This window comes from Aulonocara sp. 'chitande type north' Nkhata Bay, linkage group LG17, assembly GCF_057382095.1.
Source record: "Aulonocara sp. 'chitande type north' Nkhata Bay isolate Kocher_YH1m ecotype deep benthic linkage group LG17, A_spYH_male_GT1.1, whole genome shotgun sequence".
Lineage (NCBI taxonomy): Eukaryota > Metazoa > Chordata > Actinopteri > Cichliformes > Cichlidae > Aulonocara > Aulonocara sp. 'chitande type north' Nkhata Bay.
Genome location: NC_141360.1, coordinates 15323076 through 15338765, shown reverse-complemented (window position 1 = coordinate 15338765; position 15690 = coordinate 15323076). Strand labels below are relative to the sequence as shown.

Genomic DNA, 15690 nt, shown 5'->3' with positions numbered 1-15690 from the left:
GCTGACATCTCCCTCAGAGATAGGGTGAGAAGTTCAGCCATCTGAGAGTGGCTCAGAGTAGAGCCTCTGCTTCTCAACATTAAAAGGAGCCAAGTATACCATGCCCAGTCTCTTTGGTACACCATTTGACCTTAGAACTGAAGAAGCTTCTCGGATGAGAGGTGAAACGTCTTCAAGCAACTTAAAGAACTCCAGACGCTTTTCTTTGCAAGCTCCTTTGACTCTTTGGTACATAGTTGGCCTTTGGTCCAGATGGAATCTGGAAGAAGAAGACAAGGTCTCTCCTCACTGTAACAGCACCATGTGATGGATCACTGCCACACCTGCTCTCAAGAAACCACTTGAATAGGACCTGCCGGACAAAGTGGAGTAAGATTCACAAAAGCCAGATATCATGCAGCAATCCAAGGAAATTTAGGAACAAATGAGGAACAAAGTAACTGAGATTTCTCAGGTTATAAAGCTGTTTCTAAAGCTGTGGGACTCCAGGAAACAACAGTGAGAGCCATTATCCACAGATGGCAAAAACGTGGAACAATTGCGAACTTTCCCAGCCAACCAAAATTAGCCCATGAGCGCAGCAACGACTCATCCAAGAGGTCACAAAAGACCCCAGAACAACACATCCTCACATGCCTCAATTAAGGTCAATGTTTAGAAGGGCCTGCATCGCACAGTTACAAGACAAAAACCACTGCCAAGCAAAATGAACACAAAGGCTCGTCTCTGTTTTGCCAGAAAACATCTTGATGATACAATATAAAAACAACATTGTTAAATAAACATAGCACAGTAATAAAATAGCAAAAGTAGTTGATCAAAAATAGCGCATTATAATGCAAAGGATTCAGTTTGATGCGGAAATGTTTATGACATCTTATATAGTGATTATTGTATGTATTTGTCACAAAAAGAACTGTTGTACAGTTTTATGGCAAACCATAGTTTTTTGAGGAATCCTTTATAGCAGCTTTATACCTTAAATAGGTCTGAGAGAGAATGGTAACAGATTATTTGTCAAGACGGAGAAATGTGAATTGCATGTGACAACAGTGTCTATCCTGGGCTGTATCATTAAGCAGGGCAACCTCAAACCTGGCCCAGACATGGTCCAAGCGGTGGTGGACTGGCCAGAACCCTCTGACTGGAAACAGCTCCAGTGTTTTCTGGGCTTCATTAGTTTCTACTGTTGTTTCATCCGAAACTTTAGCCAGATCGCTTCACCTCTCACACACCTAAATTCTTCTAAGGTGCTTTTCAGTGGGACTAGGCTGCTCAAACCATTTTCAGTAACGTTGAGCAATGCTTTGCCTCACCTCCTATCCTGTCTTCACCTGTCTCTAACCAGTTTATTGTAAAAGTGGAGGCTTTGGACTCGGGAGTGGCAGCTGTCCAACAGTATGAAGGTAAGCTTCATCTTTGTGCCTACTTCTCTCATCATCTCTTCCCCAAAGAATGGAACTATGATGTAGGGGACACAAAGGATGGGTGGAAAAAAGGCAAAAAAAATTATAGAAAGAGAAGGAAGGGATTGCTTTCACTTTTATACATTTTAATTTGTATGTTTTTTATTTTGGATGAGGCAAGGTTCCTAAGGGAAAACTACTGATACTTGATTGTGTGACTTTTTCATGAGGTCAAACATAACTGGGCTGGCTTTGATTTTTCGTTTTTATGGGCCGATGATTTTTTTTTTTTTTTGTAAACGTATAAACAATGAAGGGTGGTGGATTGGCCAGATGCTGGCCGATGTGTAAAAATAACTCAGTTGTTTGGTGGTGGCTATGGCGGAGCTTCCACAGAGGCCAGCAGGTGGATGAGGGAAAGGGGAGGCAGGTGGAGGAGAGACTCGAGGCGGCCGCCGGTCCGAGTGTCAGGTGAACTGAACTTCAGGTAAGAAGTTATGACCTGCAGTCTATCTGGGTCAGATATAAACCAAGTTTAGGTGTAGTTTTTTTTTCGTTGTGCTGACTTTTTACAGTCAGTTACAATAACTCGCACTGCGTACTAGCTAGCATGATGGAGTTTCTATACAGCTGGGTGGGTGCTATGATGTTACTGATAGTGAACTTTATTTTAGTCATAAGGTTAGTTAGTAGAGTTGCCAACCGTCCCGTACAAAATGGAATCATCTGGTATTCAGAGAAAATATTGTGCGTTTAATATTGAGCTGAGAAGGAACACAGCTAGGATGGAAAAAGACACAAAGCTGGATTTATTCTGTCGTTATGCTGTCAGATGCCTCTTCTTCTCTCATTCTCTCCCCCTCCCTCTCCTGTTGCTACTTCAATCATGAAACTGATCAATGATCAGCTGATCGGCTTTTCTGACGCAAGTCCTGTCTCTCTTGTTTGTTTATCACCCACTTTGCGCCAAAAAGAGGAAACCAGCGGATGCTAAACAACAGCAGCACGTTTAAGCTTGATCAGCTGTTGTTAGAATTTATTTAATATTAATTTCTAGTATCAGCTGATGTTTGCTGGAGCCACAGCTGTAAAAGCTGCTGGTCATGATATCGGTTTCGATATGTGGTGAGAGGGAAACATGAAGATGAAACCAGGAGATGTCCTTACTGAATCATCAGAGCTGAACAGGTGATGGAGAAACACGTTTACCTTTTAGGTGACATGAATGAGTTGAAGGGAAGTTATGAACTGTTTCTGAGAGATAAATAACACCAATATCATTTTCTATGTAGCTAACAGCTGGTAACTGTGTGGGGGCGGGTCTAGCAAAGTTTTGCCATGGGGCCAGGTAGGGCATTAACAAGGAGAGGTGGGCACAAGGAAATACTTTTCTTTCTTATTCTCATTTAAAATGTCTAGCTGTTATTAAATAATTATCTGAATCTTACAACCAAATTTTTATTATGACCTAAAATGTATAGAAATCATACATATACCAACAAGACGGTGTACACCACTGTCACAACAGTGTTTGTTTTCATTCAAAGGCTTTATGGCTTTTCCTAGAATACCTGGTGGGCCGGTCTCTAGTCCAGCCCTGAGGTCAAGCTAGAAGATTTAATGAATATCTCACCAGCAGATTTAGTCAGATTTTGTTTTTTGAGATTTTGGTGACAAAATGAAGTGTCAATTTATCTTTTGACATGGTTTCAACATTCTTCTTCCCAGTGCACATATTTACTTCATTCTCCCTGTGACGGCTTAGAGAATCTACTATTCAAAGTCAAAGTCAAAGTGAAACTTTATTGTCATCGCTGCTATATACAGTACAGGATATAGAGAGACGAGACGACTAGGCTCCAGTTCCATAGGAAGAGTAAGAAATAAATATACACTTTAAGACTAAGGTAGGGGGAGTAAATATACACTTTAAGCTAAAAAGGATCAATAACAGTCTAACTTTACAATTTACAATTGTAAATTTACACTAGCCTTGAAGTGGTTTAAAGTGACCAACGTGGCAGCGTTACAGTTTACAGTATGAGTGATTTAAAGTGACCTTGAGTGAAATAAAGTGACCAACATGAACAATATTCCTAAGTGTAGGATTGTCCATAGAGCAGCATCTGTATTTACAAAGGCAGTGGTATGTGGAGTGCAATAGAGTCCGTTAATGGTTTGTGTGGGTATGTGTGGTGGGGGGGAGTGGCTGAGCCGGTAGTGAGTTCAGGACTCTGATGGCTTTTGGGAAAAAGCTATCTCGCAGTCTGGATTATCGGGCCCTGATGCTGTGATAGCATCTGCCAGATGGGAAGAGGGACAAAAGTCCTGTCAGGGGTGTGAGGGGTCAAAAAGAATACACCATTAAAAAAAACACTGAATTTGCCAAAGCGCTATCAGCCGCTGCCTGCTCGTGGAAGCGCCACGAGCCGGAAGTCCTTTTTTATTTTGGATGAGGCATTCAGAGGTTGGAGTCTTGAAATGAACCCCTGGGATGAACTGTAATGAGCACCCATGACAGCAAAAAATGTGGGTGTTTGACGTCCTCTCAAAGCATTGACATTTGCTGTCAAGGCTTCTCTATTTTTACTTATATTCACGCCTTCTCAGGAATGTGAACAGGAGGACGTCAGAAGCTTAGATCTAAAAAAAATCTGAGATTATAGTAACATGTGCCAAAAATGTAGATTCCAACAGCATCTGGAACCTGTGGTTAAATTTGTGTCATACTTTGCTATCAAGTGAATAATTTTTTTTTGTTTGTTTGTTTTTTGAATGTGTGTGTGTGTGTGTGTGTGTGTGTGTGTGTGTGTGTGTGTGTGTGTGTGTGTGTGTGTGTTTGTGTGTGTGTGTGTGTGTGTGTGAGTGTTTGTGTGTTTTGTTTGTTATTTTTGGCATGCAATTGATTTCTTCGGATGTGTTTGATTCAAACTGTGTGAAGAAGCTCTAGTGGAACACCTGCCTGTAGATCAGATGGTGACACTGCAGGGGAGTGTGACATTTAACCTAGTGCTCTCACAGCAACCCAGTGACCTAAATTTTTTCCTTTTTTTTCTCTAGTTTGCATAGCAAAAATCCTTGGGCAAGATACTAACGCCAAGCTGCTCTCAAATGCATCCATCAGAGTATGATTGTTTGATAAAAAGCACTTATGTAGAGGAGAAACCAAGCATAGAAAATGCTTTATAGTTCTGTAAGTGCTTTGAGGGGTTGGAGTAAAACAATGCTATATAAGAACTAGTCCATTTACCATATAGAAAATACTAAGATGTAGGGGGGAAAGTACTTGTGTGAATGAGATATGCTATATAAAGTGTTTCAAGTGTGTAAAGAGAAAAGCACTATAAGAAGAACCAGCCTACTTATTATTTTACAAGTGTTTAAAAATCTACATTTTAAGGCCACCAGATGGCAATAGGTTGGGTTGGTTACATGATAGTTCTCGATGAATACAAGTAAATGGTTCGAGCCCCGGCTCGGACAGTCTTGGTCGTTGTGTCCTTGGGCAAGACACTTCACCTACCGCCTACTGGTGATGGCCAGAGGGGCCGATGGCGCAATATGGCAGCCTCGCTTCTGTCAGTCTGCCCCAGGGCAGCTGTGGCTACAACTGTAGCTTGCCTCCACCAGTGTGAATGTGAGAGTGAATGAATAGTGGAATTGTACAGCGCTTTGAGGTTCTTGAAAAGCGCTATATAAATTGTTGTTTTTGCCATAAAAAAAGTTTTATTTTACCCAGAAATTGCTAGAATTCAGCTAATGCATGATGACTGGTGAGTTAATGATTTACAACGGGACATATTCCTTTGATGGCACCAGTTTACACATTTACAAATATACAGTACAAACCAGTCAACAACAGAAGCTTACACGATTGTGTATATAAGAATTGCTCGATTGTGCAGGTTGAAGGTAACGTGTGTCAGGACACATGCTTGAAAGTAAACTGGTGCTCTGGCGTGAGCTCCCTTAGATGTCAGACTACAATCCTTGTATAAAAACCTTCTTGTTATATTCCGTCATTAATAAACATAGCTGGTGGAAAGATGGCCTTCTATTTTCTATTTTAAGTACTGTTTCTATCAGCCCTTTAAACATATTACTGTACACGAGGGAGGAGAATTTACAGTGAAAATATTAAATATTCCCGTAACGTTTTCCATCTGGGTGGCCTGTTAACTCCTACATCATTAATAGTTCAAATGTCCGGGAGTAACACGTGAGTGCGCGTGGCTGAAGACTTGATCTGGCAGCACAGCCTCACTGTGACACAAGACAGTGCTTTCTTATCTACCCTGTAGGCTTATAGAACAAGCCTCTTTTATACAAGCAAGATCGTAACATGACATACTGTCTGATGGAGCAGCACGGGGTGTCACTTTCGAATGTAGTGATGCGCAGTGAACCTGGAATAGCTCATATGAGCAACACAAGCTTGCTGATGGTTTCTCTCCTTTAACAGATGCCGAATAATAGACTCACTCAGAGAGAAGAGCGTGAGTGCCATTTGAGCAGCACTTTAATTATTGTAACTCTCCATCCTATCTGGCAGCAGTTTATGCGGCTGTGGTGTCATTTAAATCCAATCACTATCTAAAACAGGTCGTTATTGCAGGCACCTCCAGCCAATTTTTAGTCAGTTCCACTTGTTAGCATTCCTTTTTTTTTAACATACACTGGTCCCTGAGTCTGTCTGTCTGTCCTCTTTGTTAAATGTCTCACATGTTGGTAAACATGCATGTTTGCCTTATTACTAAGGGTTCATATTCATGTCTGTACAGCAGTTAATTTGCTCATGTTAGCACAAAGACTGTAAATGAAACAGCAAACCCAGCTTCATCTAAAGCTAACCCATAGATCCAGAGACCAGCCCTTGTCATTTTCACTTTAACACTTTGTAGTTTGTTTAAGATCTGTAATATTTTGATAGAAACCTTTTGCTAAAATTGTGATCTAAGGCTTTGGGAAATACTTAAAGAACTCCAGCTCTATCCATGCACGTGTAGTTGATGAAAGAAAGTCGAGGTGCTTCCTTACCTCTGTGATGGTATTTTGGTATTAATGTGAGTTATATTTTACTCCGTTGTTAAGGTCAAATAAAAAAACTTGAAAAGGACACATGTTTATCTTACTGTAGGTTCCAGAGGAGTGCAAGGATTAAATCAAATTTTAAAAAATATTTTTATACTTTTTACATTTTTAAATTATCTAAATTGCTGGCGTTATATACTTTATTTATATACTTTCTCTAAAATCAGACTTTCTTATAAGATATAAAAGAGTGAACCATCTGTATGCTGAAAATCAACTGTGAAGTCAATCTTTTCATTTCAAGGCACAAAAGTCCTTCCTGTCTTTTCAGCAACTGAGTTAATGTCACTCATTATTTGCCCCCAAAACTCAATTGACTGCCTTCGGTTTAAAAAAAAAAAACGCAGCCATCAGAAGGGCACTAACAGGATGATGGCACATTTCCTCATGTTGGCTTCTCTGCACTGGTTACATGTGGCCTTTAGAATTGATTTTAGCATTTTACAGCTTGTTTTTTAAGGTAGAGCTTGCCTTGGGCTGCAGACAGAGGGTAACAGGTTATTTGATGTCTAATGGGAGAGGCTTCTGCAGGCGATAGGAACGTTACAATCTATAACTTGTTACTCAAGACCTGCTATTAGGATATTAAAGGTAGTTCTATTTGTATTTTTCAAATAGAAAAAAAATGAATTGAAATCTCCCTCCATGGCATGCAAACACCACTTCTCCCCTCCTTGGTCTTTAGTGTTTGTATGTGGCCTGTCTCTAGCCACATCCAAAAAATGCAGAATTCATCTGAAGAAAAATGTCCTTCCTGACCACTGTAAATATTAAATATGGAGGCTTCCACAAACCAAAAACCTGCTCCTATGTTTTTTCAATGGATTGACAATAAGTTTGTCAGAGTGCATCAATTTCTTGATATAACAGACATAATTACACAGTAATCTATGCATATTTATGAACACATTATACTTTTTTTTTGTGTTGTCAGCGTTAATCTCATTAAAATGACATTAACGCCATAACCGCATTAATGCGGCAAATCTCTGTTAGCGAGTTAGTGCAGATTGGCCCATGCATGGGGCTGCACAGCATCAATGCGTTAGTGCAGTTAGCTCGTTAACGCCGTGCAGCCTCAAGCACGGGGTGATCCATGCTAACTCGTTAACGGAGATTTTCCGCGTTAATGCGGTTATGGCGTTAATGTCATTTTAACTAGATTAACGCTGACAGCACTACTTTTTATATTAAATAACCTAAGAATTTATTGAACCCACCTTTATGAACTTGGCTGATACATATCATTCTAATATAGCAGCTTTCTTCTCCATCAGTTAAATGCAGTGTTGAATTTTCTTGGTAATTTTAAACCTTCATTATTTACGTTCATGTTTTCACCCACAACAGGGAAGAAGAAGACAGCTGTAGTTGTATAACTCCCTTCCTTGTTATGTAGTGCTTGTAGATCAGAGGAACCGTGTAAAGCCATTAGTAGGGATGTCTGTGGCCTCACTGGTGTGCACATGCACTCAAAATGGGAATGTAGTACTGAAAAACAACTTCATGGAGATCAAAAACTAACATTTCAAAGCTGTACTACACTGTACTGTACTGTATGTGTGCCTCCTATTATCAAACAAACTAGGAACAATTACCTTATTCTGCACTGGGATATCTTTATGATTTACTTTTTAGTCCACATTATTCCCATTTTGGTTCAGTCAGCATTCTCATAAAAATCTCTGGCTAAAATTTTCATCTGTTATAGAGACAGACTTGCTGGATGACAGAAGAATCAATATTGGACTTACACCAGAACACATCTTCACCTAAAAGCTATTGCCTGGTGCATATGTACTGGTTATGGTTCATGGTAACACCTTGCATGATGCTAAAACCATTTAGACTTGTGCTTGAGTGCACTCAACTTGTTAATGTACAAGTTACAATTTTCTCTGGATTTTATGTTATTAATTTTTCTTTTCATTTTTTAATTGCATCATATGGCTCAGTAATGTGTATAGACAGTGTTTGGAATCCAGGAACAGCTGCAACAGTACAAGTTCTGACAATGGGTCTGAGCATTATATCTCCATACCTAACAGCATTTAGAGTATTTATTGGCTAGCCTATGGAGGTTTATGTCCTTCAAAGACATGCCTCCTCAGGACCTCATGGCAACCTCTCTGAGACTGTTTCTGTCTGGTCAGAAACATGTACACGTAGCCTACTGGAGTTTTTGTAGGTCAGTGCAAGTGGCAATGCTCCTCCTGTTTTTCCTGGTACAATTCTGCTGCTTGACTGATGCCCTTCTACAGCCCTGTCCAGCTCCCCTAGTGTTATGACCAGTTTTCCGATATTTCCTCCACACACTTGAGATTGTACTGGGAGACACAGAATACATTCTTGTGACTGCACTTACGAATGTGCAGGTCTGGAAGGCGCTCGACTAGCTATATAATCTCAATCGGATGCAGGCGCCATCTCATGTTTGCAGACTAAATCAAGATCAAGTGTTTCCATGTGGTCAAATGTTTTTCGACAAAAGCCTTTGAGTCAGATATGGATGGCAGTGATTTTGAAAGAGAAATATGAAAAACCCAGGGTTTTAAGTAAAGACTGTTACTGTACCTTACACTGAAAACATCAGCAATAAAGTAATAAAAGGCAGTCATTTTCTGTTGAATAAAGTTTTCCAGCTGATCAGTAACTCACAAAAGATACTGATCTGCTGCCATCTATAAGGAAAAAGGGGTTAAAGGCATCTTGAGTCCATGACAATCTGATCTTTTCATCTGGAGCAAAGAGCTAATAAATGAAGAGGCAACACAGGATTATTATGAGCATTCGGGATCAGGGAAAAGACACAAATCACTCCATAGCACCAAAAGAAGAAACTCCACAATGGTTTTGAATCAAAATTCATATAAGGACAAAATGCAAAAGAAATGTGCTTCACACTAAATTGTTTACGCCATTTGAATTTCAAACCCCACATGCATAGTAGAAATGGGGGAAAAGGGAGAAAATATTTCTACGTTCTCATTACTGAAAAAAATTTTTGAAGCCAAAAGCAGAGAAGACTCAAGTGAGCAATGAGGGTTAATGGAGTCACAGGAGATACTATTTATTCAATATTTATTTGAGCTATACGAGTTTGTTCTTTGAAATCCAGTCCTCCTCTTGATGGCTGAGGTACATCTCAAATTCTACTTTTTCGTTATAAAGGAAAGAAAAATCAAAGCAGAAAAACAAAAGTCAGACAGACATGCAATGCATGCATGTATTGGTTCTTAAGTCACATGATCCGTGGCGATTTGTCACCACTGGAGACAAATTAGTCATCTAGCAAGTAATTATTATCCTAGTTCGAATCAGATGTGCCAGACAAACATGAACGCAGCAGGTCAATATCAGAAAACAACTCCTAATCTACACATTCTGTGATTATGATGGATGCGATGTTTCCACCTTAAATTTTTAGAAATACTCATGCAAATATTAGTGATTTTCACATAAGATCATGATTACGTTGGAAGCAGAAAATTATTATAACACTTTAATTTATAAAATTGTTTAAAACATGCTTTTCTATTTATGACAAAATAAATGTTTGATGTTAGAATATTGATGCAAATGTATACAGTGCAGTTTGATTTAAAAATATATATATATTTTACAATTTAGATGTTTAGTTTAGCTCTTTACAAAAATGCCAGCATCATGTATGACTCACCATTTGCACAAAAGTCCATCTAATGTAAAATGAATTTGTTTACAACAAAATATGGAGGAATCTGCTCAGGTAACATTTGGGGAGAGTAACGTATATGATGGTGTAGCAAGTAAAGCTCCCATTTCAACAGCATTTAACTATTTAACTATTAGCACTTACTCAATAGATATATCAGCCATCTGTTTTCATTGAGGTAGTGACTAATGGCTAATTGCTAATAATAAAAACCATTAGGCAGCAAACCTTATCAATCCTGCCTGCCTATAATAATAAGACTAAAATGTGTTATGTTTCTTTTAAACTCCCAGACTGAAGCTGAACAAGAGAATCTTAAAATGTCACAAATATAGATTGTACAGTTACTATCGTTTTTGGGGGTTTTTTATTGTTCATATTGTATTTGTATTCTAAGCTTTACACACACAAAATGTCTGTTAGTCTGTAACTTCTAATTTAAAGGGGCAAAGATCCCTAATTCCCTTTCCTCAATGCTCAAACAAAGGCTACACTCATGATAAACCCAATGTACAGTCCCACTACTACAATGAAATAATTCATAAATGTACAAAGTGAATAAAAGTAAAAGTTAATAAAAAAAAAAAAAAGTAAAAGAATTGATCTTATTTGATTGAAAAATAATTTTCAAATCTTTTAAGTCATGTCAGTATAAAAACAATGTGACTGAAATCGTGTTAAAATCACCCACACAGACACATTACTTCATGTTCCAACTCTCCTTGTGATAAGACAGATGAGGTTAAGCTGTGCGTTTGGACTCACCGTTTCCCAAACCGCCGACTGCATGAACAGACCCAAGTAAAGAAATGCGTCCGTCCATTTCAATCGTGAGCTTCCAGTGATAAGCATGCTCTGCGATGACATCTATGCTCGCTTTGCAAAGTGCATGTAGAAAAGTAGAAAAAACAGATTACAACAAACTATTTCCTCCTTAAATTTCCACGACTGTCAACACCCAATGAACTGAGCAGCCGGCTGACAGTTCGCCGGTATTAATGCCGCCCGGTCTCTCTCCAGTGTCCGGTGAGTGAGACAGTGCGCATTTACACGCAGAGAGGAGCCGGTGCTGGACAGAGCCAAACAGTTTGCGCTCCTCCCTGAAATGGAGCAGAACACACAGACGCAGATGCGCGCTGACAAGAGGGAAAACGGTGTGTTTATAGGTTCGAGGTTTGTACTCTAATTGCATAAACGGATAACACAGGATAACTTTCAGGCTCCGTACTGCCATGCAGATGTAGCTCCTGAAAAATGTATGCACAAAAGTTTAAACCTCATTTTGCACTGAATACCTGTTTTAGGAAGGGATAAACATGTATTTAGAGTTGTTAAGATTTAAATTATGGTTCTGTTTAAATACCCAAATAGTACAAAGGTTTTGCATCAAATTGTACTCCAAATACCCAAAATAAAAGTTCTACAGAATCATATCCATAATATTACTGAATCATAGTTGCTTTTTGAGTATTGTGCGTATCACTTTACAATCCCCATTCCAAAAAGGTAGTTCAGGCTGTGTGGAATGTAAATAAAAACGCAATACAATGATCTGTAAATCTCATAAACCCATATTTTATCCATGATAGAACATAGAATGTTCTAACATATTTCAATCAAACGGGGAAGCACTGTATACAACCGTGCCTCTAGAAGTACAGCAGGTTGTTTTCTAACTGGACTGATGGGGGTTCCAGCCCTGGATGCTCCAGTCTGCCTGCAAAAGTGCTTCTGTGCATATCAAACTGTTACAGACTGCCAAAATCTCACTGCTTTTATTTTGTTTGTGTTTTGGTTTTTTGCTTTAGCTTGTGAAATGGAACGGTGATCATGTCTGGATTCCATCTGAAATACAGACCTGAAGACAAAAAATTACAGTACAATATTAAATATTAAGTAAAACAGAATATATACAAAGTGTCTTTGCAGAGTATGAGATGCAAAAAATGTTTGCATGTATCAGTGTTTGGATAGTTTTTTTCGTCTTTTTTTAATTTATCGATTTGTTTCATTATTTTGCAGAGATCTAGTTTCTTATTCAGTCTGTTCCTGGTTTCAGTTTATTCCTTATGTCCCCTTGTATTCTTGCTTCCCTTATGTTTCCGTATCTGTCCTTGTCTCATCTGTTTTGTCCTGTAGTCTCATGTGTGTAGTCAGTCTTGTGTGTGTTTACCTTTTGATGTTTAGTCTGTGTTTCTATTTCCCTCAAGTTCAGCCATGGGTCTGGCTTCTGTTATTTTCTGTAGTCATTTGTCCCTCTGTCTCATCTTCCCTGATTTGTTCTCTTCTGTGTTCCCTGATGTCTTAATCTCATCCATACTTGTCTGTCTCCCATTTCCCTTGTCTAGTCCTCCTGTTCTCATCTGTTAAGTTCACCATACTTTCTCATTCAGTCATGTGTTTTCTGTTTCCTCTGTCAGTCATGTCTGTTTTCTTTTTTGTCTATATCAAGTTTGTATGGCTCAGTCTCTGTCTCAGTTTTCTGTATTATTTTAATAGTCCCTCATACTGTGTGCACTGTTTTCAGTTTAACTACCATTGTCTCGCCCCTGCGGTTAGTGTCAGCTGAGCTCCCACCTGTTTCCTCTTCCCTTGTTACCTGTATGTATGTGTCTCAGTCTCCCTTTGTCCTTTGATGTGTTTTCCTTCATACCTATATACTGTGTGTTCCTATATCCTGAGGTTTTTTTTTTCCTTTTTGTTTCTAATTTCTGATTTTTTTCCCTGTAGTTTCCTAGTTTCTTAGTCCTGGCTTCCTGTCCAGCTTGCATTGTTAGTTGTATAATTCATAGATAGCTAGATAGCTAGAATCTTTATTGATCCCACAAGCAAAAATGTGGTACAGCAGCATGATAAAGAGAAAAAATGTACAGTCTACTAGTACATAACAACACCTGCATTAAGGTATAATACAAAAATCTGTTTAGGATCTTGGAAAAAGAAATAGAAGAATGTGATTCTCACAATGCCACCAATACCATCCAGGTGAAGAGTGAGCATGCTGCAACAGGTATATAACAGTATCACCTACCCCCACAAGAGACTGGCAGGCAAACTGAAGACTTCATTTGCGAGCTAGGTCAAGCAATAAACAGTCTCCCCAGCACCTTCATGACATGTGACTTCAAAGCAACTGGTCTGAAGTCATTAAGGCCAGAAGAGGTGGCTTTCTTTGTCTTCCATAGTGCTGGTACTTTTTCCTGCAGTAGACTCAGGTTTGATTGCTCAACAGGTTTTTGAGAAAATGGTGAGAAGCTTATTTATTTATGCCTCCTGGGGTACCGGCTGTAAACAAGGGCCCTCCCAAAGCCTCTGTCTTGAGCCATTCGGTCTCATGCAAGGTGTATCACAGTTGCTCGGTATCCCTTTTGGGGGCATCTTCACCATGCATTCTTTGGCCTTTCTATTTTACTCCTTTCTTTCAGGTTCTATGTTAGGACTTGTCTGGTAATGTTGTTGCCTTGTTTCTTGACTTGTCTTATCCATCTCCATCTTCTTCATCCGATCACTTCCTATGGAAGTACTTTGCTTTCTTTCCCCCTGTGACTGCAGATCTTGAAATGTTTAAATATGAAGCATTTATGTGGAACAACAATTTTGTTAATTTTTTGTTGTTTTCCTCCTGATTACCTTTTGCATGTCCATCTTTATTTTGACTGTCATAAATCACAACATGTTGGCACCCACGCAGAATACATCACAACTCCTGAGTTATATACAGAGTCAAGGCAGACCTTTTTACAGTAAATTATAATATCTGTCATATAGACCTGCATTACTAAATGAAAAAATGACTGGGCCAAAGTTTTTGTCAGCCATGACAGCCATAAGAGGTGTGGCCTCTTTTGGAATCAAGTTAACCAGCAGCGCAGACCGATTACAGTCATTTACCTGCAGTCATTACCTAAATGAATGTTGCCTTTTATTTAATTTGGGTGTTGTTTTGTTTTGCTTTAAGGCCTATTTTCCGATTGTTTAAGGGCTTAAAAATGAAACCCACCTTCCTGGAACTCCAGTGGAACAGAAACAGAAAACAAAAGCTCTGAAGGACTTCAGTGATCTGACAGCAGCAAAAAATAAGAGTCTCACTGTTTTGTTTTGTTTTAAGTTGTTTAAAACTCTATATGCAAATCAAAGAGTGCTAAAATTCATTCTGAGAGATGTGAGTAGACTGGGCGATGTCTTAAGGAGCAGGGTAATGTGATCCTTTTCTGCAGGTTTCTTAGTGACTTTTTATTGAACTACCACAGTCTAAATGGCTTTTGATAAATGTGTGAATAAGTCAATGAAAGAAAAAGAGAAAAACAACTTGTTCTTTGTTGATTCAGAATGTCAACTGAAAGGAGATTTTAACAGAGTTCCAGTGCACAAAGCCTTCTTTGCAAAGATGAATGCACATTTGAGAGTTCAGTGATGTAAAAAGAACAGGCACTGGTCTGCATTGATGTGGAGAGCACATGAGGCAACTCAGTGGTTTGATAAGTGCAAACATAATGCAAATCATATATAGTAGCCTTCAGAATCTAGATCTCACAGCTAAAACAAAAATATAAAAGGGACTGGTTAGATTGTTGTCTCCAACATCATTGGAAGAATGGTGTTTAACTCACTGGGATGGACACTCAGAGAATCAAGGAGGACTGAATCTCTCTTGACTGAGACACTATTTGTATTTTATATATTTATTTTTAAATTGTATTTTGGTTTCTACATGTTGTAATTGAGTCTTATGTTGTCCTTCATCACTGCACAATGAATCCAGTTGGTAGCATAACACAACTCCAGAACAAAACTAAAAACCCTGTGTCAAACAACCAGGACCCTGACAAAATCAGTTACGAAATATGGGAGAAATAAACTTGTCTTATTAATTTTTATCAGAATATTCTTGCAATTCCAAAGCTAAAAACTGAAAAATTGAAAGTGAATTTTCATGACAAATTTTCAAAATACAGTTTGAAAGCAAATAAGTGCGCATATTGCTCCCACAGCATGTTAATGTGGACTTGTCGACTTCTCATGTGGACCGTCATTGTGTATTCAAAGCAATGACTGAATGGAAGCTCAAGCAGTTTAATCAATATGATTAAATGCAGTGTGGCATAAACACACATAGCCCTTTTCCACTAGTACCTACGCGGGTCTCTGTTTTTCGGGTTTTCAATTAGGTGGTAGTACCTGATACCAGCTACTTTTTTAGTGCCTACTCAGCCAGGGTTCCAGTGATCTAAGTGATCTGAAAATTGGGCAACAACAGATTGCATTCTACTGATTGGCTAATCAGTGGCATTACTTGATGAGTCATGAGACAGACTGCTTGACGAAAATAAAAACCATTGTCAATCACTGTCACTGTCAAACCCAGCAACAAGGGAAATGGCTACATAAAAACTGACACCATGATCCCAGAGTCTGACAAAAAGCAAAACACCATGCAGCAGTTACACCATCGTTTCGGTGTCCACCATTGTTGTAGTGTTCAAGTCACATACAAATGAA

At 38.9% G+C, this 15690-nt stretch overlaps 1 protein-coding gene across 2 annotated transcripts in view; it reads right to left on the bottom strand.

Moving 5' to 3' along the window:
* Positions 1-11252, bottom strand: part of ghrhrb (growth hormone releasing hormone receptor b) — an 81010-nt gene extending 69758 nt beyond the window's left edge. For both annotated transcript variants that reach the window (XM_086268036.1, XM_086268037.1), the window contains exon 1: positions 10957-11252. In XM_086268036.1, coding sequence (XP_086124162.1) covers positions 10957-11058 — 102 coding nt within the window. In that variant the 5' untranslated portion in view covers positions 11059-11252. The remainder of the gene's footprint in view (positions 1-10956) is intronic.
* Positions 11253-15690: the final 4438 nt, after the last annotated feature.